The sequence below is a fragment of the Eschrichtius robustus genome, chromosome X (assembly GCF_028021215.1).
Source record: "Eschrichtius robustus isolate mEscRob2 chromosome X, mEscRob2.pri, whole genome shotgun sequence".
Classification (NCBI taxonomy): domain Eukaryota; kingdom Metazoa; phylum Chordata; class Mammalia; order Artiodactyla; family Eschrichtiidae; genus Eschrichtius; species Eschrichtius robustus.
This window is the reverse complement of record NC_090845.1, coordinates 100,071,791-100,094,740: the sequence shown is the minus strand read 5'-3', so window position 1 is coordinate 100,094,740 and position 22,950 is coordinate 100,071,791. Positions and strand designations below refer to the sequence as shown.

Below are 22,950 nucleotides of genomic sequence, written 5' to 3'. Positions count from 1 at the left end.
AAATATCTCTCCCTCAAAGGCCAGGTCAAATGCAGCCTCTCTGTGAAGACTCTCCTGATGTACTTTAGAAATCTCTAGCAGAGGCGAACTGTCTTATAACTCTGAGAGAGAATATGCAGTGAAATGAATAGGAGAGTTGAGTGGGAGGGTTCCCTGGGAAGGGAAAGCTGAGATACAGCTGGACGGCAGACATAAATTTTCCACTATGTTTGAGTTGAAGTTGCTACAAGAGCAATACATTGAACAAGCTAATAACAAATTAACCCATACTAGACTTCTGCTCAGGGTAGTAAATTCAAACTACCAAATAGCCATATTTGGACAGATATTTGAGAGTGGGGTGTGACGTGTAACAAGACGGCTGCCCACCCAACAGTTGCACTTGTGAATGGGAGGTTGTGGTGGACAAAGGGGGTTGATAACACCCAGTTGAGGAGGCTTTCCCTGCCCGGAGACAGAGACTAGGCATCTACCTAATTGAGAATGTGCAGTTGGGAGGGGGTTATACAGCTGTTGCGATATGGGGAGGTAGTAATTCTGGCAGCAGGGGGGGCGGATTGAGGGCAGCTGGGATGTAGCAGCAGGGAGGGTTCTGAGGTCTGTCCGAGATTGTGCGCCCAAAGGTTTGTATTGGCGTTGAGGTTGCCACAAGGGCTGAAGCCGAGCAAAGTGTCTAACTCTAGGCCTCTGTTTGGTCAGAGCAATGAATGACAACTATCGCAACCGTGTTTCGGGAGGACACTTGGTACGTTTTGTGATAGGGGATTCTTGTGGAAGGAGCAGTTGAGGAAGGGAAGGAAGATGGCAGCCCACTGGTCACCTGCACATGTTCAGTGGGGGAGTAAGTGTGGTACCACACTCGAAGGGGCTTTCCCTTTCTAGAGGCAGGAGAAGTTGGGACAGACTTCTCCAAGGGGCATGTGTGTCTGGAGGGGCAGGAAAACCTGTAGTTAGGAATGGCATGTAGAAAAGTAGGAGCCAGGGCTACAGCTCATACATGGCAGGGCTGGGATTTAAACTAGTTTTCTCCACCACCAGAGCTCCTGCTTTTAATATTTTTAGTGGTGTTTTTCTTAAGTATTGGTACCAGAACCTGATGCATCAACATCACTAGGGTGCTTTGGAAAGGCATATTCCTGGGCTACAATTACTGAATCAAATATCTGTGGGTGAAGTTCAAGAATCTACATTTTAAATAAGCCCCCAGTCTTCCAGAAGGTGGCAGAGCCTGTCACTGGAAAATGACTTCTATGTTGCTATTTGAAGCACATCTTCATATCCCAAATTCATTAGAACTGTTGGGGACAACTATAATTGAGGATAAATTATCCTGTGACTTCATTTTAAAATAATACGTCTTCTAGGACATCTTTCTCCATCTATGATCAAATGTAATGAATCTTCTGTCAGTTACAGGTCCAATGTCTCCAGGAAGTATGTTTACAACCTACTGTGCTCACCTGTCTAAAAGGCAGGAGGGAGGATAGGGGATGGGAGGTGCGGTAGGACAGGTTGGGCAGAGCACGGAGCCACATGCGCTGGGGCAAAACACACACCTGGGCAGAGATTCCTGGTCTCTGGCCTGGTGCCTGTGAAAAATTGCAAGATAACAGCTCCAAGCAGGCAGCTTTTAAATCAAGCCCTGTCTTCAGGGGGGCTGAAAAAGGTGAAAGGTTCCTCCTGCCATGTCAGGAAAGGCACTTAGCCAGCACAAGCTCCTGCTTGAGAAGTCAGAGCTCATGCCAGTCCCAGGGATCTGAATGTGGAGGTTGGAATATAGAACTGCTGTTCTTTTATAAACTTGTGTTCTTTTCTTCCTAGTCTGTGTGGGAAAGCTCACTTTTTATTAACTCTTCTCTCAAAGGGTACACACTGAAAGCAGGAAAAGGCTGAGGTTTTGTTTCCAATTTTGTCCTTAACCCATTGTACATACTCTGGGCTTACATACTCTGGCTCATACCTCCTCATATCATATGATTTCAGTTTATCTGTGGTGAGAAAAAATAGGAGTGTTGTTCCATTGCCACTGGATAAATTCCAGAGCCCAGAAAAGTCTTTTGAGTGACCAGTTTCATTTCCTTTAAGACTATCAGACAGATAAGAGTGTCTTCTAATTTTAAGCATTCCACTGAAGGGAATTTCTAACCTTAATTGGTCATTCTTTTAGTTTCTAAACCCTCTCGCACCGTCAGAAAGTTCTCTCTGTTTTCCTATTTAAACTTTTCTTGATTTTTCTTTGGGTCCCTGTGTTTTTCTCTGGCCTCACTGAGTATTGAGAACAGCTGGTTGCCATGTTGCTGACAAGCTTAGCGAGTACTTTGAGATCTTCCAAAAGGCTGCAGCTGAAGGCAAAGTGGGCTTATTAGCTTCTCAGAGTTCAGAGTGTATATGGAGTGTTCCTCGGTGAGGAAAGAGAAACGAAGGTGAGGCTGGCAGTCCCGGGAGCAGCTTGCTTTTCACTGTCTGGAACCTTTCTGGAACCTCTAAATATGCCACCCAGTCATCATTAATCAAATACCTGCTTTGTGGAGGCTCTGTGTTTTGTGTTAGGTTCTGCATCCACACTCATGGCGGGTGACTGTCCTGTGAACCTTGGTGTAGTAGTCAAGTATAGCGTTCTTGTAGTTAAGCTCTCCTGGCTGTAAGCAGCAGAGACTTGCTTGAGTTCTCCAATGAAAAGGGGACTTATTATAACATAAGAAAAATGGAACTGGAAAGCCATTGGGAAGGACTAGATTCTCTAGCTCTTTCAGGAGCAGTATGGGGTTTTCCCTCATGAGGTATCTGCTTCCTGCCACTGTATTCTCTTCTTTTACCAATCAGTTTCCTCACCTTACCCAGAATTGATGTCTATTCATAACTTTGGACTGAACTTGGCTTTAGCTTGACACACACTTGATTTTACCTCCTGGTGTTTTTTCCTAACTTCTGCTCCATCTGCTAAGTAGCTCAGCTTCTCTATGTTTCTTTTCTTTTTAAAAAATATTTATTATTTATTTGGTTGCACTGGGTCTTAGTTGCAGCAGGCTGACTCCTTAGTTGCAGCAGGCAGGCTCCTTAGTTGCAGCTCGCGGGCTCCTTAGTTGTGGCGTGCCGACTCTTAGTTGCAGCATGCATGTGGGATATAGTTCCCTGATCAGGGATCGAAACTGAGCCCCCTGCATTGGCAGTGTGGAGTCTTAACCACTGCGCCACCAGGGAAGTCCAGCATCTGTGTTTCTTGATTAAAATTTCCAGAAACAAAAATCTGGCCCAGCTATTCTCTTCAGAGCACGATATGATGTCATCCATTACTGGCCAGCCAATGAATTTGGTTGCTTTTGTGTCAGATGCCAATGCTTAGTTCAATCCATGGTCGCCAAAGGCACGGGAGAGGTGGTCATAGGTTATAAAATGTAAACCTAGGCAGTAAACAAGAGCTGCGGATGAGGCAGTTGTCCTTAAAAGACTGTGTCAGCAAGCAGACCCAGATTTGTATCTCTGGTCAGAAGAGTAAGGTTATCACTAAGATCACATAGATTTTCCCTGTAGTAACCAAATGACCTAAACAAAATGGAGGTGAAGGCAAGGGGCACAGTGGAAGGTTTTGGAAGCCAAAGAGAGTAGGAATGCTTAGCATGAAGCTGGAATGGTTTCTCAGAAGAAGGAAGTGTTTCTGGAAGAGGGAGTCTGGTGCCCTGCTCACCGGGAGAAGCCTAGATAACGTGGATGCTTTCTGTCGATCCCAGTCTGGAAGCTGAATTCAAGCTACAGAAATCATGACCTAGCTTCGACTAGTAAGGACTGACTTGACTCTTAGAAAAGGCTGAATTGTAGGAAAGAGTAGCAGCCCCTACCTTTTTATTCTTTGTAAATCAGACCAAGATAGAAGAGGAGTCTGGTTGGAGAGGCCAATTCAGCTTTGTAAGTCATTGGCAGAAACATTTCGGCTGTGAAAAGCATACTGGCCTGTCTCAATTCCCAATACTGTCCTTTCTTTGTGAGTTGTTCCCTCTACTATCTACTGCAACTCACCACCTATGGCACAGCAAAGAAATCCTGTTGAGTTGGTAGTGTCATAGACATTTAGGGTAAAAGGGGAAAGGTAAGCTCTGAGTGGAGGAGGGAGAATTTGAGCTGAGCTAATCCAGAGGGAATGTTGGGATGATAGAAGACCTGTTATATTTTTTCTACCCGTGTGTATGCTTTTTTTTTTTTTTTCCAGGACTGCTGATAAGCTCAGGCTGTGCATTATACCCCTTAGGATGGAATAGCCCGGAGATAATGCAAACATGTGGGAACGTCTCCAATCAATTTCAGTTAGGTAAGGTGGCCTGTGCAGGATGGTGGTGATGGCTCAGTGGGAATCTGTTTTTCAAAGCGCTCTTGGAGGGGCCTGTGCTTGCTCGTGGTGCTTGCCTGAGTCTCTCACTATGTTAGCTTGTGGGAAGTGGTGGCTTGGTCAGACTTACGTGGCCTTGTTAATTTACAAGGGTTGAACATAAATTCTACTTCTTTAACCATGTCTCTCCACACCCTTTATGTAATTTTATCCAGAGTCCTGTGACCGATTCGGGACAACCCTACCTATAGAGGGATTCCAAATGCTTGGAGACTGCTAATCCGTCATCCTCTGAATAAATCCTATTCCCTGTTGTATATCCTTCTAGGCACTATTTTCCAAATACAAGTCAATAGTATCTCTTCTCGCTCCCCACTGAGGTTATAACAAGAGGTAATTTGTTTTACATCACGCATTAGGAACCTAGGTTCAACACTGGGAACTGTTACTGGCGTTTTTACATTGTTACTGGCATGTTAACGACAAGAGGTGTTAAATATTAAAATGGGTGACAGAAGTAGCTCTGGGCTCTTCTATGGTTACCAACTTCACTGAGAATGGCTTAAGTTCATTATTGTGAATTGGGAATAGATTGGACTCTCCCTGGAAGATTTCAAAATATTTGTCCAACCTACCATGATGGAAGAGAATAGAAGGAGAAATGTCTAGGATTCCTTGAGTATTCTCAGTTGTAGGAGAGGAGTTTGGAAGAATGAGGCCACCCATTCCCTATAGCTTATGCTCCAATACTTCCCTTTTTTCTCTGTGGCCTTAGATTGTTTTTTGAGTCTCACCCGACTCATTTTTGGAGGAAGGAGCTGTTTACTGTACAAACATAACATAACGGAAGGGCTATATAGAAGACATGACAAATGTAGACCCCGGCATGTTCAGTGTTCCTGGCTCAGGGCAGGGCTGACTGGTAAATATAATAATTCTGCCATAGGTGAAGGAATGAATAAATACTTGGGGGCAGGTGCTGGGTTGTTAGTCCTATAATTCTACTTTTCTAAAATAACAGCTTTATTGACATATAATTCACATGCCATAAAATTTGCCCTTTTAAAGTGTACAATTAGTGGGTTTTAGTATATTCACAAGGTTGTGCAATCATCACCACTATCCAGTTCCAGAATGTTTTCATCACCCCAAAATGAAACCCCTTACCCATTAGCAGCCACTCCTCATTCCTCCCTGTACCCAGGCCCCAGCAACCACCATCAATTTAGATTTGCCTGTTCTGGACATTTCAGATAAATGCAATCATATTATAATATGTGGCTTTTTGTGTCTGCCTCCTTTTACTTAGCATGATGTTTTCAAAGTTCATCCATGTTGTAGCTTGTATCAGTACTTCTGCCTTTCATGGCTGAATAATTCTCCATTGTGTAGATATAACATATTTTATCCACTCATCATTTGATGGATACTTGGGTTTTTCTACTTTGGGGATATTATGAATAATACTGCTATAAGAATTTGTGTACACATTTTTGTATGAAAATATATTTTTTATTTCTCTTGGGTATGTATCTAGGTAGGCGTGGAATTGCTGGGACAAATGGTGACTCTATATTTAAGACTTCTGAGGACCCTCCAGGCTGTTTTCCAAAGTGAAAACATCACTTTGGAAACTGCATCATTTTACATTTCCATCAGCAATGTATAAGGGTTCCAATTTTCCAACATCTTCACCAATACTTATTTTACATTTATTAAATTATAGCCATCCTAATGTGTGTGAAATGATATCTCATTGTGATTTTAATTTGTGTTTCCCTGATGATCGATTTTGTTGCGTATCTTTTCATTTACTTATTGGCCATTTCTATATATTCTTTGAAGAAATATCTATTCAAATCTTTTGCTGATTTTTCACTGGGTTATTTGCCCTTTTTTGTTGAGTTGTAAGAGTTCTTAATGTATTCTGGACACTAGACCCCTTTCAGTTATATGACTTGCAAGTACTTTTTCTCATTCTGTGGGTTGTATTTTCACTTTCTTGATGATATCCTTTGAAATACAAAATTATTTAATTTTGATGAAATCCACTTTTATCTAATTTTTCTCTTGTTGCTTGTGCTTTTGGTATCAGATCTAGGAATACAGTATTGCCAAATCTAAAGTCATGAAGATTGTTTCGGCTACTCTGGGTCCCTTGCATTTCCATGTGGATTTTAGGTTCAGCTTGTCAATTTCTGCAAAAAATCAGCTGGGATTTTGATAGAGATTGGATCAGTTTGGAGTGTATTGCCTCTTTAGCAATATTAAGTTTTCCAACCCATGAACACAAGATGATGTTCCAGTGAGTTAGGTTATCTTTAACCTCGTTTGATGATATTTTGTAGTTCTCATTATATAAGCCTTGCAATTTGTTGGGTGACATATATCCCTAAGTATTTTATTGTTTTGATTATATTGTAAATGGAATTGCTTTCTTAATTTTATTTTTGGATCACTCATTGTTAGTGTATAGAAATACAAATAATTTTTCTGTATTGACCTTATATCCTGCAACCTTGCTGAACTCCTTTACAAAGTCTAATGAACTTTTAGTAGATTACTTAGGATTTATTATATACACGATCACATGATCTGAGAAGAGAGATAGTTTTACATCTTCCTTTCCAATCTTTTCCTTGTGTAATTGCCCCGGCTAGAACCTCTAGGACAATGTTGACTAGAACTCGTCAGAGTTCTAGTCAACATCCTTGTCTTATCCCTGATCTTAGGGGTAAAGCATCCAGTTTTTCACCACTAAGTAAGAAGTTGGCTAGGCTATTTTCATAGGTGGCTTTTATTAGGTTTGAGAAAGTTCCTTTCTATCTACTCCTAGTGTAAGCGTATTCATCATGAAAAGGTGCTGGATTTTGTCAAATGCTTTTTCTACACCTACTGAGATGATCATATGTATTTTATTGATTTTCATATGTTAAACCAACCTTGAATTTTTGGGATAAATCACAGTTGGTCATGGTGTATAATCCATTTTATATGTTGCTGGATTCGGTTTGCCATATTTTGTTGACGATTTTTGCATCTATATTTATTAGGAATATTAGTCTGTAGATTTCTTTCTTGTGATGTGTTGGTTGGATTTTGGTATGAGGATAATATTTTTCTAATAAAATGAGTTGCTACTTTGATTAATGTAAAATGCCAGAGTGAAAAACTGGAGATGTCATTTGCATGTAGTCGTTTGGCAGTTTTCTGCACCAATCACCACTTCCAAGGACCTAGTTCCCAAATGGGCAATTTCGTGTTTGGCTGCCTCTGTCCCAAGTTGATGGGCTTCAATCGTGTTTACCACAGGATCATTACTTTTCTCTTCCTTCATTTACTCAGGTTTTTTTTTTTTTTTCCTTTGGTTACCGTTTCCCTCTCCACTGCATTCTTCTCCTTTATTTACCCTTCTCTCCTACACCATATATTTGCCTAAGGGCTCTAGCTCCCCTCTCCTTAGTGCACTGGACACTGTGTTGTTCTGTGAATCTGTAGAGGTGAAGGAATCGAAGAATCCTGCTTGAGTGAAGCCCTCCTAGTTCCTTTTTTGAATCACTGTCACATCCTTCCAACTCCCTGTGTCTCTTATTCCTCTGAAACCCACATTTGCTGCCCATATTCTCCAATTGCATGCCTGTATATTAGCACCTTTCTGGTTAGTACTGAAAAAATGAGATAACCTGTGCCATTTCTGACCCATTTCTAGTCAGCTGCCCAAACATACATGACAATGACAACTCTATTAACAGTTGTTCCCTTGCAATATAGAGATGCTAGGAGCAGCAGTAAAACTTGTAGTAGAATTAAAAAGAAATCTTTTATGATGTGATGGGAATGCCAAGCTTGTGAATACCAAGATTTGGGAATGCAAATGCTAGAGGTACGGCCTTTCTCCTTAGACCTTTCTTTAATACCCTGGAGATTCTGGCGGTATGGAAGCATCCTCACACACCTTAGATATTAAGAGGATAGATGAATGAAATAGGAGAAAAGTACCGAGTGTCCAGTGTATAGGCCTTTGTTCCCTTTTCCTTGAGAGGCAGCATGGTATACTGAAAGATCATAGAGTTTGGAGTCAAAGATCTCAGTTGGTATCCAGGCTCTGCCATCTTTGTAGTTGTATGGGGTAAAGTCACTTGATATCTATGTCTCAGTTTCCTTCTCTGTAAAATGGGGGATACTAATAATACCCATATCAGTGTTGTTGTTACGGTGAAATAAGAAAAAGTATATTGAAGTAGCTAACACAGTGTTTGACTTAAAATAGATGATGGGCTTCCTTAATAGACAGCAGAGTAGAATGTGCTGGGGGGTAGACTGGTGGGTAGACTGTCAAATGATGGCATTACTTTGATTCTGCTGTAGGCTCTGTACCCTCCTATGTGCTCTGTATTTTGGGAAGGGAGAGACACAGATCCAAGAAAGACATGGACCCTACCTGAGGAACAAAGCTTCTTACCCTGAGTGGCTTGAGAGTGATGAAGGCGATAGGGAGGACAATAGAAGCAGGCATTGCCAGTCAGGGAAGTTGATTCTTAGAGTAAGTAGATTTCTCACTCTGATACTTTGAATGGCCTCCTGCAGCCTCCAGTATGAAAGGGTTACACCCATGTCTTCAACTCCTCTTTCCCTAGGTTTCCCAGTCAAGTTATCCTAAACCACCCACAGTTATGATTTTTAGTCCTAGCCTGAATTATCAAAGATATGACTTGTATTAAGACAGCAATCTTGATATCTGTGTTGCATTAGAGATAGCCACGAATGCTTTGATACTCTTCCCATATAGAGGCCAAGTCAATCTCTACCCTCTATCCTCCGAATCTGGGCTGGCCTACCTACAACTGCTTTAATCAATACAGTATGGCAGAAGTAACATCAAGTTTATTCTAGGCCTAACCTCTAAAGAACCTGTAGTTTCCATGTTGGTTTCTTGGAGCTCTGAGCCATCATATAAAAAAATCTGACTACTCTGCTGGAGACCACATGGAAAGTCCTGGAGATACTTGGAGACAGAGAGGCCCAGTTGAGTCCAAACTTCCAGCCGAGGCACCAGACACGTGAGTGAAGCAGTCCTGGACCCTCCACACTAACCATATGAATACCACTGAATGACCCTTGTTGATGCCAGTTGCACTAGAAGTATTACTCAGCTGAGCCCTGATCAAATTGTGACTGACAGATTTATGAAATATAATAAAATGATTGTTGTTTTAAGCTGCTATGTTCTGGGAGTGGTTTGTTACATAATAATAGACAACCAGAAGAATGCCCATTCATATACATACAAATTTAAGATTATTATTTTTAATCAAAAGTAATTTATGTATGTGACAAAATAAAACAGTACATAAAGGTTGAACATGCAAAGTCAGTCTTTTTCCTGACACCAATACCATTCCCCAAAGAGACCATTACATTCCTTTTGTATCTCTCCAGAATTTTTCATAAATGTAAAAATATGTGTTTCTATGCATATCTTTATTTTGTCCAACCAAAATCATATTATGTATCTATCTAACTATCTAGCTATCCATACTGTTTTGCACTTTGCATTTTCCACTAACCAATATCTCTTGAAGAGCTATTAACATTTATAGATCTCCAGCCTATGTTTTAGACACACCCTAATTTTTCCATTGTAGGAATAGCATAAATTCCATGAGGGCAGGGATATTTGTCTGTGAGATTAAGTAACTTGCCTAAGGTCACTCAGCTGGTAGAGTGGCAGAACTGGGATTCAAATTCTAGAAACCTGGTCTAGGTAACACCATCCAATAGAAGTTTCTGCAATGAGGGAAATATTCTGTGTCTTGCTGTCCAATGTGTTAGCCACAAGCCACGTGTTGTTGGTGAGCAGTTGAAATGTTAGGTTTGTGGGACTGAATTTTTAATTTAATTTTATTAATCTAAATTTTAATAAATATTAATGTATTTAATTTTATGAATGTAATTTATTTTATTTTATTAATTTAAATGTCATAGTCACAATGTGACCAGTGGCTACCATTTTGGAGAGCAGGGCTTGAGAGTCTGTGCTCTTAGCCGCTATGCTCCTCTGTAGAGAAGAAAGAGCCTATTGAGGAGACTCAGAAGGAGTAGCCAGAGAGATGTAAAGAAAATGAAGAGTGTGGTGTCACAAAAGCCAAGAGAAAGAGAGTATGTCAAAAAAAAAAAAAAAGGGGGGCATGGTCGATTGTGTTTAATGCTGCTGCAAGTTGCTAGATGAGGATAGAGAAGTGGCCATTGGAGTCAGCCAGACGAAGGGACCCAGAGGAGCAGTTTTGGACTTATAGATATTAGAGGTATTGTGAGATGAGGAAATGAATGCAGTATGTGCCGACAATTCTTTCAAAAACTTTTGCTATGAAGGAGAGCAGAGAAACTGTGTAGTAACTGAAGGAGAATGTGGGATGAAGAGAGGCTTTTACTAAGATGACCAAATAGCTGAATGATGATGGTAATGATCCTATAGTGGAGAGAGATTGATGCAGAATAGCAAGGTCCTTGACAAAGTGAAGGTGCAATGAGCAGGACCCGTGAACAGAGATTTCAGTTGATTTCAACTGATTTCCTATACACATATTTCAGCTTTGCTGTGATTTTCAAAATTCTCTTAGATCTATAAAACTATTAAGGCATTCCTTCATATCCAAAGGCCTATAAGCATCGGACACACAAATGAGCCCCACTGAGAATTTAGAGAAGCTAAATACTTCTAATGGCACATAGCTGTTTTCAAGCAAGCTTATAAAAACCACTGTGTTATCAGGAGCACATAATTCTAAGGTAAGGTCTCTACCTTATCAATGGATCACATTAGCAACATGTTCTCATGAAGATGATCTAATCTGATCCTTGAAAGTGCACACATAGCAGATGGTAGTATGCCCATTTTATAATGAGGAAACTCTGAAATATGGAGAGGTACAGCGATTTGTGTAAGGTCACACAGCAAGTTGAAGGCAGAACTGTGAGTAGAGCCTTATCTCCTAATTCACTGTCCTGTGTGTACTACAATGACTTTTTTCCTCTCTATTGGTGAGGGTGTATCTTGAGTCATTTGAGAATTTTTTTCCTTAAGATATGCTTTAGCTCTATTGTTTTCAGAAACAAATGTCTGAAACATCATGGAAAGTACCCAGTATTGCATCCTGTCTCCCCCCACCCTCACCACCTGCACTCAGCCTGAGTTCCCTGTCAATCTTTTAGTATAATCAGAGTACAAATAAATAAGGCAGTGGCTGGACGTGATGGGATTCTCAAAGAGTTCCTCAGTGGAATGGATGTGTGTGGGAAATTTTAAAGTGCCTCTCGATTTGACTTGCACTAATAAAGGCACCTAAATTGCCCAGCAAAACTTGATCATAGAAGAAAGATATAAAGATGTGTAGAAAAGTTTTTGTGTTCCACGTTCTAAGATCATATGCAGTCTACCTAGGGCCTCTCTCTGGTCTTCTGGGATATCTACTCCTTATGTGTGTCTTATCTCAGTCTCTCTTCCTGAGAGAAGGAGACTGTGTGTGTTTCTTTGGGGGAGTGTCAGATAAACGATCTGAAGGGGGTGGGGAAGATACAGATCTCAAAACAAAAACTTACAGTTGCAAAAGGAATCTCAAACCCCTTGCCCTCCAAAAGTTTGAACTCTTTCTTTCCAATGCCTCTCCTGTTTCTAGGATCTCGTCTGTTGTCTCTCAGTCCATCTTCCAGGTCCCCTGCCATCCCAGTCCTCCCCCAGTGCCTGCTCTACATCCCCCCACCAGAAATTCACTTACCTGGCTCTTACCCACAGAGTCATCAGTTAAGTTTAAGTAATTGACTCTCTTTCTTCTTTTTCTTCATTTAAAGAAGAAATTAACTTGTATGGAACCACAAAAGGCCCCAAATAACCAAAGTAATCTTGAGAACGAAGAACAAAGCCAGAGGCATCACACTTCCTGATTTCAAACCATATTACAAAGTTATAGTAGTCAAAACAGTATAGTATTGGGCTTAAAAACAGACACATAGATCAGTGGAAGAGAATACAGAGCTCAGAAACAAACCCACACAAATATGGTCAATTAATCTATGACAGAGGAAACAAGAATATACAATGAGAAAATGACAGTCTCTTCAATAAATGGTATTGGGGAAACTTGACGGCCACATGCAAAAGAATGAAACTGGACCACTATCTTACACCATACACAAAAATTAAAATGGATTAAAGACTTTAACATAAAACCTGAAACCATAAAACTCCTAGCAGAAAACATAGGCGGTAAGCTCCCTGACATGAATCTTGGCAATGATTTTTTTGGATTTTACACCAAAAACAAGGGCAACATAAGCAAAAACAAACAAGTGGAACTACATCAAACTAAACAGCTTTTGCATAGCAAAGTAAACCATCAACAAAATGAAAAGGCAACCTACCAAATGGAAGAAAATATATGCAAATCATATATCTGATAAGGTGCTGATATCCAAAATATATACAGAAGTCATATAAATCCATAGCAAAAAATCAAACAATCTGATTTAAAAACGGTGAGAGGATCCAAACAGACATTTTTCCAAAAAAAGGCATACAGATGACAGATGTCCAACAGGTACATGAAAAGGTGCTCAACATCACTAAGTATCAAAGAAACGCAAATGAAAACCATAGTGAGATATCACCTCACACCTGTCAGGATGGCTATCATCAAAAAGACTAAAAACAATAAAGGCTGGAGAGGGTGTGGAGAAAAGGGAACCCTCTTGCACTGTTGGTGGGAATGTAAATTGATACAGCCACTATGGAGAACAATATGGAGGTTCCTTAAAAAACTAAAAATAGAACTACCATACGACCCAGCAATCCCACTACTGGGCATATACCCTGAGAAAACTATAATTCAAAAAGAGTCATGTACCAAAATGTTCATTGCAGCTCTATTTACAAGAGCCAGGACATGGAAGCAACCTAAGTGTCCATCAACAGATGAATGGATAAAGAAGATGTGGCACATATATACAATGGAATATTACTCAGCCATAAAAAGAAGCGAAATTGAGTTATTTGTAGTGAGGTGGATGGACCTAGAGTCTGTCATACAGAGTGAAGTAAGTCAGAAGGAGAAAAACAAATACCGTATGTTAACACATATATATGGAATCTAAAAAAAAAAAAAAAAAAGGTCATGAAGAACCTAGGGGCAAGACGGGAATAAAGACACAGACCTACTAGAGAATGGACTTGAGGATACAGGGAGGGGGAAGGGTAAGCTGGGACAAAGTGAGAGAGTGGCATGGACATATATACACTACCAAATGTAAAATAGATAGCTAGGGGCTTCCCTGGTGGCGTAGTGGTTGAGAATCTGCCTGCCAATGCAGGGGACACGGGTTCGAGCCCTGGTCTGGGAGGATCCCACATGCCGCGGAGCAACTAGGCCCGTGAGCCACAACTACTGAGCCTGCGCGTCTGGAGCCTGTGCTCCACAACAGGAGAGGCCGTGACAGTGAGAGACCCGCGCAACGCGATGAAGAGTGGCCCCCGCTCGCCGCAACTAGAGAAAGCCCTCGCACAGAAACGAAGACCCAACACAGCCAAAAATAAATAAATAAATTAAATAATTAAAAAAAAATAGATAGCTAGTGGGAAGCAGCCGCATAGCACAGGGAGATCAACTCGGTGCTTTGTGACCACCTAAAGGGGTGGGATAGGGAGGGTGGGAGGGAGGGAGATGCAAGAGGGAAGAGATATGGGGACATACGTATATGTATAGCTGATTCACTTTGTTATAAAGCAGAAACTAACACACCATTGTAAAGCAATTATACTCCAATAAAGATGTTTAAAATATATATATATGTAAGGGATAAGGAGTGTTGGCAAGGATGTGGAGAAAAGGGGATACTTGTGCACTGTTGGTGGGAATGTAAATTGGTGCAGCCACTACGGAAAACAGTATGGAGGTTCCTCAAAAAATTAAAAATAGAACTACCAGATGATCTAGCAATTCCACTTCTGGGTATTTATCCAAAGAAAACAAAAGCACTAACTCTAAAAGATATATGCACCCCTATATTCATTGCAGAGTTACTTGCAGTAGCCAAGACATGGAAACAACCTACATGTCCATTGATGAATGAATGGATAAAGAAACTGTGGATATATAGACAATGGAACATTATTCATCCTCAGAAAACAAGGAAATCTTGCCATTTGCAACAACATGGATGGACCTTGAGGGCATTATGCTAAGTGAAATAAGTCAGACAGACAGAGACAAATACTGTATGATCTGAAAAAAACAACCAACAACAAAAGAAAAAAAAACAAACTCACAGATACAGAGAATAGGTTGGTGGTTGCCAGAGGCAGAGAGTGGGGATTAAGTGAAATGGGTAAAAGGAGTCAAAAGGCACAAACTTCTGGTTATAAAATATATAAGTACTGGGGATGTAATGTACAGCATGGTGACTATAGTTAATAATACTGTATTATGTATTTGAAAGTTGCTAAAAGAGTAGATCTTAAAAGTTCTCATCGTAAGAAAAAAATGTATAACTATGTGTGGTGATGGATATTAACTAGACTTATTGTCATGATCATTTCACAATATATGCATATAGTGAATCATTACATATTGTATACCTGAAATTAATATAATGTCATATGTCAATTATATCTCATTAAAAATAAGAAATTAACAATCAAATATTTTAAAGAGAAAAGATAAACAATAATCATGAACTTGAACTGAAACCTACAATGGGAGGGACCTTGTAGATCAATCAGTGGTCTCATTTATAGCTACTGAGACCCAATAAGCACAGTGACTATCTCAATTCCCCACTAGGGACTTGGGGCTAGCTCACTGACTCTCACGCACACTGAGATGTTGCTCAATGGCAATCCAATATCTGTTTGTTGAATGAATCACCTATTCAGTAAGAAGGGGAAAGTCAGACAAAGGCCCCCAGCAAGAGCCAAGTGCCAACTTTCCCACACTTTAATTTGATTAAGTAAATGAAAGATTTAAGCTGAGAAAGTTGTTTTGATGGTTGTTAACTGAACTCTAGACATCAAATAAAGATTTCATGGACTTGATCCCACACAAATGAATCTACCTCGGTTCAACATTAAATTGATGCATTTAACTCCACGTTCTAGTTACTTCACCAAGCCTTTAATTGGCCTCACCAAGAATGTGAACCAGGGAAGAACCCATGGGAGGATAGCCTAGTGGTAAGAGTGGGCTTTATCATGGCTACACCCTTAGTTCTGTGACCTTGGACAAGTTTTTCAGCATTTGGGAGCTTATTGCTACTTCCTGAGGTTGTTGTGTGGGTCAAATGACATCACACATGCAAAACACCTAGTACAGGGTTTGGTATATAGTAACCAGTCAACATTTGTTGTCTGGTATCATCATCATTATAATGATACCGGTTGTTGAAATGAAAAGGTCCCCAGTACTTTAGTTTTCAGAAAAAAGCAAGGAGCCACTTGTACATGGCATGATGAATAACAACACAGGCTAATAGTAGAAAGACCTGGGTTCAAATGTGAGCCCAGCCACTTACTATTTGTGCATCTTTGCGCACACTACTCAAGCTCTCTGCATTTCCATTAATGGGGTGGATAAAAATATTTTTCTCCCTAAGGTTATTGAGAAGATTAAGTGAAGTAAAACACACCTGAAAATATTTAGCACACTAGGTTGCACTAAATGTAACCTGTTGTTAGTAGGTAATCAGCCCAGTTCTCAAGAGCCTCTTTGGAGAGGATGCCCCAGGCTTGACTTCTGGGAGGGAGGGAGGGAGGGAGGGACCCACTCAGCTTGACAAAGGCCCACAACAGAGGCTACCTAAAGGCCTTGTGTATGTGCCCTGTGTTTCCTCTCTCAGAGGCCCATTTCCTTTTTTCTCCCATCATTTCCTTTCATTCTTGCCAGTTCAAAGCCTTTTATGGTGACTCGGGGTTTGGCCTCCATGGGTTCAGTTTACAGGCGTTTCCTGTTACCTTTCCTCTCTGTCAGTTTCCTTCTTTATGGACAACGTTTTCTTGTGCTCACCAGAGCATAATAAAACAGCTTAATACATTCTCATGTCCACAGGGGGGCAGCAGAGTGTGGTAGAAACAGCCCTCGCCTGGGTATCAGAACAGCTGGGTTTTAATTTTCCTAAGCTTGCTTGGGCATGTCACTTTCCCACTCTGAGCCTTGGTTTCCCTGTTTTTACATAGAGAGCATTGGACTAGACTGATGAACAACTAGAGGCCACAGATACCTACCTAACTCCCTGTCGTGACCTACCTACCTTTGTGGTGAGGCCCTTGATCTAATTTCATATTTATTTTGTTCTTAAAAACCAGAAGGATAGTGAAGAAATAAACCAGTCTTCTTAAGGCAACCCTCCCAGAGGAGAGGAGCCTTTTAGTATCACTCACCCATGGGGTGGGGCTAGGGATTGGCCAAAGGGATTGCCAGAAGCAACTCATTCATTGGGCAACATCAGCTAGAATGCCCTGGGCAGCCAATCCTTCTGGAAAACTTATGGCTCAGGTGTTGCTTAAGGTTTTTCAGTTGCCCTCCTAGCCTACACAGAGAGAAGTCTCCACCCAGAGGAGAAGCTGGGCTAAGCTGGAGGAGGGAATCAGTGGGTGAGGGAGCAACTTAATTCAACTGCAGATCCCTGGTGCCTGGCACACTTTTGACACCCTCTAAGTGTTGCATTGAGTGGAATGAACAAATTGTAGGGTGGCTTTGTTGCCATCTTACTGTGTGACCATAGCCAAGCCATTTCAGTTCTTTAGTTTTTGTGTGTTTTAATTGAAATACGTTTGGTATATAACACTGTATAAATATAAGCTGTACAACATGTTAGTTTGATACATTTATATATTGTAATATGATTGCCATTGTAGTGATCATTAGCACCTATATTACATTACATAATTATAATTTCTTTGTAGTGGTTGGAATAATTATGTTCTAGTCTCTTAGCAAGTTTGGTGATTATCATACAATATTGTTTTCTATATTTACTGTACTGTGCATTAGATCTCTAAGGCTTATCTAGTACTTGTTGCAATGTTTGTATCCTTAAACATCTATTCTCTCACCCCCCAGCCCCTGATGACCACCATTTTATTCTCTGTTTTTTTACGAGTTTGGCTTTTTTAGATTCCACCTACAGATTTCAGCTCTTTAGACCTATTTCCCCATGACTAAAGTGAGGATGATTTTATCTACCTTCAGAGATTGTTTTGGCCATGAAATGACAAAGTTTACATGAACGTGCTTGATGAAAACAATGCCCAACAGGTGTAAGGGGTAAAAAATGAGAAAGCTGATCTACTATTAACTTCCTCCTCCCTATCATTTCAGTAGCTAAAATTCAGTGCTAGTTTTCTCACTGACCATCTTCTGGTAAAAATAGAGAAGAACTTAAAGTAATGAGACTCTATACATCACATGGAATGCTAAGCTATTTTCATTTTGAATAGAAAAAATAATGGTGCTTGTAAACATTTCAGTCTTTCCTGAAATTCCCCATATGAGAGGAGGGTGCATACCCCTGGAGTAGTGGATCCCTAAGGTGACTTCCAGCTTGGTGACTCCAGAGGGAGACAAGACTCTAAAAAGGCCTCAAGGGCAGGTCCTCAGCTTTACTTGGCCTGATTTCCCCACCCAGTGTCCGGCAGAGGGTCTAGTGGGCTCACTGACTGAAACAGTGAAGGCAGAATTGTGAACCAGTTGTCTATACATCAGACCACCACGCGATGGCAGTAAAGTCAGGCGGATTCATTCTGTTCTGTTTCTTTCTCGGTCCTGCCTGGTCCTCAGGTCAAAGAACGTGATTCACGCTTAATTTCCTTGCTTCCATTTCCTCCACACAATTTCCTTCTATAAACTTCAGCATCAGCTGTCTTTGTTCCCCTCACCTTTAGTGAGCGAGCGTCTTTCCCTGTCTATTCTGGGATGATACTATCTCCTAAGCCTCTATTTTAAAATCAGAAATCATTTTTTGATGGGAGGTGTTAATACTGCAGCAACCATTTCACAGGGCTCTCGTGAGGATAAAATGAAATGATATATACCTAAAACATTTAGTACAGGGTCTGTACTCAATAAATGTTAACAATAACTGCTATTATAATTACTGTTATTATTTTTATAGTTTAGACTGACCCAGAAGTTTCTTTTTTTAAGTAAAGCAAAATGGGTTTCAAAGTCAAGAACCAGAAAGAAAACCAGGGGACAACTCCTGCACATCCTAGGAGCAATTCTCTGGCTAAATTAATGTTACAGGGGTGAAAATATATGTCTCTGTGTTGTTTCACATGACTTTTTCAAACCATCTTCACCAAGCCCCATCCAGGTGAACTGAGAAGAATTGCATCAGATGTATTTTTCAAGCACTGCATCGAGCTAGGTAGGTTCCAGTAAATGTTGATTCCCTTCTACTTTTCATCTAAAAGCTAGACTAGTTTGGGCTCATGATACGGTCTGATTCAGGTGGTTCCCCACTGTGCTCTGCATCAAAATCATTTGGGTCCTCTCCTCAGAGAGAGTGATTCTGTAGATACGGAGTAGGGCCTAGGAATCCAAACTGTAAAGCTCTCCCCAGACATTTGTGGGAACTGGTGGACTCGTTGCAAAGTGTTTAGCTGAGAGAAAAAGGAGCTGAGAAGTACTGATCATTCTAGCCTAGAGGTTTAGTCTATAAATGACAGGGCATGGTTTCAAACGCAGTTCCTTGCAACCCTCATCCCAGGCCCTTCTCCCTGCACCACATGACTTACCGAGCACACATGTGCCTGGTCCTGTCTCTACCCTCTGACTAAGTGGGAACCTTGGTCAAACACTTCATCGGGCTGCTCATTTGCTTCCTAATAACAATATTTCTGTCTCTGGCTGGGAGTTGATAGATGAATAAAATAAACGAAAAAGGACTAAATGAAATAATGGATGGAAAAATTACCTTGTAAAATGGTAAAGTGCTATACACATACTGTATTATTTGTGGCATTGGTTATTGCTCAAGGCACTTGGGTCCCAGGAAAGTCTCTATGGTCTAAATACATCTGTTGACCAATGAAGCATGGATAGAAACAGCTGATGTTCAATGCTGATGTTGCTGATACGGGGTAAAGTCAATGGCTGGAATGAGGGTGCATTCATTCCTGAGTTCTGAGGTAGGTTAGCTCGCCAGGTCCGGCCTTTTAACACTCTTAGGTTTTTGAATAGTATGTCAAAAATAGATAACAGTCACTCAATAAGCATATTCTGGACACTTACTATATACAAGATGCTAAATGGACGACTGTACATAATTCATAGAATTCAAGAATACAGTCTTCAAGGAGCTTGTAGTTTATTTGAGGAGACACGATATATATATACATATACATACATATATATATATGTGTATATATATATAAAACAATGGACATCTAACAAATACAACCATAATAATATCAATCCCAAACCATAATGATGTCAGTCATCAGAAGGAATAAATACTGCTAGCAAAGGCATACAATGAGAACTCTATAATCTGTCTTCTTTCCCTTAGTATCAGTTATCTGGATAACAGAAAACAGTTCCTGACTCTCTCTCTCTCTCTCTGTTCCTCAAGTTACTGCACACTGCTGCCTTGCTCTGTGGCCTAAGGGGCATTTCAAAAGTGCAAATCTGATGTCATTCTCATTTTTTAGCAATGGTTCCCCATTGCCTTCAGGATAAACTCCAGACTCCTTAGCATGGTCTATGGGGACCCTGGCCATCATTTCCATCACCACTCAAGCTTCTCTTGCCCAGTCACCCTGAAAATACCATGTTCCTTCAAACTTTTGCAACCTTACATGTGTTCTTCCCTTGTTAGAAATACCCTTCTCCCCTTCCTCACCTACCTAACATTTTACTTTTTCTTGAAAACTCCCTGCTCCCTTGAAACTGGATTTGATGCCACTCATCTGTATCCTTATATCACTCTATGCTATAACACTTGTCACACTAATACTCTGTTTAGTTGTTCCACGTCTGTCTCTGGTGCTCGTTCACTCATCTGAGAACAACATGTTTAAAGTGCTTAACACAGTGCCTGGCACATAGATGCATTTGACCAATATTGGCTATTTCTATTCCAGTTACAGACTTAATTAGCTGAGAAAGTTCAAGTGGATGCAAGAAGAGGTCTATTGAGCAGACGTTAGAGAAGAGGGGCCAGTTTTTTAGAGGTCAAGTATCCTAGAGAGCTCATGCTGAGTCAAAGAGGTCCAATACTTGATTAGATTTTTTTTTTTTTTTAAACCTGTCTCTTTGGGGAGAGTACATCTTAGTCTGTTTGGGCTCCTAGGAGAGACACCAAAGACTGGGTAGCTTATAAACAACAGAATGTTTTTCTCACAGTTCTGGATGCTGGGCAGTCCAAGATCAATGTGTCACCAGATTCAGTGTCTGGTGAGGAAATGCTTCCTGATTTCATACAGGGCCATCTTCTCTCTGTGTCTTCACACGGCAGAAGGGGGCAAGGGAGCTCTCTGAGGTCTCTTTTATAAGGGAAATAATCCCATTCATTAAGGCTCTGCCCTCATGACCTAATCACCTCCCAAAGGCTCCACCTCCAAATACTATCACACTGGGCATTAGCATTTAACATAGGAATTGGGGGGAACGCGGACTTTTAGTCTATGGCAGTTCCCAAAGCTCTTCTGAGAAGGACAACACAGAGTGACATGGAGGTTTTGTTCAGGGGCAAGTAGGAGTCAATCTTGGGAAAGACCCAGTAGCATAATTTAAATTGGCCTGAGACATAATTCCTCCCCCTCACCCCCAGTGGAATAAAAAGATGAGCAGAGTAGCTAAACCTCAGGCTAGTTATGCAAGAAATGATATACGTAGGAAAGGCAGGCTGGCAAAGTACGAAGATAAGTCAGAAACAAATGCTCAGTAGTGGTGAGGAAGATTTCAGTAAAAGGATTCAATTTGTTTAGCAGCAGTTTGTGAAAGAGAGAGAACAAAATCAACCAAATCAGGGCATCTCTGTCACCATGAGGATTTGACACTTTACTGAGTGCTACCCTGACTTTCTAGCAAATGCCCTGGTCTGCCCTTACCCTTTAGAACATTGGGTTTGACCAAGACAGAGTTGGCAACTCACAATGTCCTACCTCCCTGGCAGACCTGACTGAGCCAGCCAAATAATGGCTACTAACAATAATATGGTTGCCTGAACTACTGGAGTTTTCAGAGGTTTTTCGTTTGTTTGTTTGGTTTGTGGTTTGTTTCCTTCTTCTCTGACAAGGGAGACTGATAGGCTCCTGGAATCTTCAGTAGGTTCTGGGCCTCCAATCCGGGCTCTTCCTGACACTCATATCCAGCCTAGAGAGTGAGAAGAGAGCCCATTCTCATGGCTTTGGCTATCTTTTTGTTTTTAATTTTTATTTATTTATTTATGGCTGTGTTGGATCTTCGTTTCTGTGCGAGGGCTTTCTCCAGTTGCGGCGAGCGGGGGCCACTCTTCATCGCGGTGCGCGGGCCTCTCACTGTCGCGGCCTCTCTTGTTGCGGAGCACAGGCTCCAGACGCGCAGGCTCAGTAATCGTGGCTCACGGGCCCAGCTGCTCCGCGGCATGTGGGATCTTCCCAGACCAGGGCTCGAACCCGTGTCGCCTGCATTGGCAGGCAGATTCTCAACCACTGCGCCACCAGGGAAGCCCTTGGCTATCTTTTTACTGGGGTCTGTGGCGGGTGTGGAGCGAAGGGTATTTGGCAATTACCTTTGAATTCATTGGCTTTGCTTTATCGTTAACAAATTATCCGTCTGTACTGAATCTAGCAGAGGAAGTTCTCTGCTCATTTAGCTTGGCCTTGGCTGCATTGAAAATGTTTTTGTGCTGCCACCTATGTAGACCTTAAAGTCAGCAGGATTTCTCGGAACAGCTGGGACCACCAGCCTCTTCCAAAACCCTGCTGTCTGCTTAGCACTAAATTCAGGTCCCTGTGGCAAAAAATACGTTGAATAAGCAAATAGCAACCTGCCCTCTTCCTCACCACGCCCCCCCGCACCAACCATGCACACCAAACAGCAAGGGGTGGGGGGTTGGAGCTCTGGTTTCATAAGCTTAGATGGTGCCACAGTAATGCGAGCAGCACCTGGTTTTTCTGAGCTGGGTCTGCTTTGGAAAAAATAGGACTCTCATTAGGAAGAGGTCTGTTGAAGAGCTCAGTCTCTTCAATCTCTTCACTCCTCAGTGTGCCTCATGTTCTCGAGTGTTCTAGTCTTCTAATATTCTCTCAACAAACTCCCCCTGCCTTTATTCTCGTCCTCTTCCGCCTACTGCATTGACCGTCCTTTAGTCTCTTTCTCTCCTTTGATCTCTCTCTAGTCCTTCCCCTCTCGATCTACTCTGTAGAATTCCAAAGGAACCTTGGGTGTCTCTCTGTAGCTGAGTATCTTGCCCTCAGGGCCAGTGCAGGCAGCCTGATTTGATATGATGAAGGCTGTGAAGGCCCCCCAAGTGGCTCCCAGACAGACATCCGGCATATCTCGTATCTATCCTGTCCCTCTGCTCTGGGTGCTGAGGTTGAGGGCAATATGCTGGTTCCCGTTGCAGGTCCTCCTCTGTCCATGTAGTCACTCCTTCCC

The 22,950-nt window shown here is 41.4% G+C and overlaps 1 protein-coding gene across 1 annotated transcript in view; it reads left to right on the top strand.

Annotated features, from left to right (window-relative positions):
- Positions 1-22,950, top strand: part of LHFPL1 (LHFPL tetraspan subfamily member 1) — a 40,823-nt gene that overhangs the window by 5,043 nt on the left and 12,830 nt on the right. Inside the window, exon 2 of the mRNA XM_068534012.1 lies at positions 4,205-4,303. Coding sequence (XP_068390113.1) covers positions 4,205-4,303 — 99 coding nt within the window. The remainder of the gene's footprint in view (positions 1-4,204; positions 4,304-22,950) is intronic.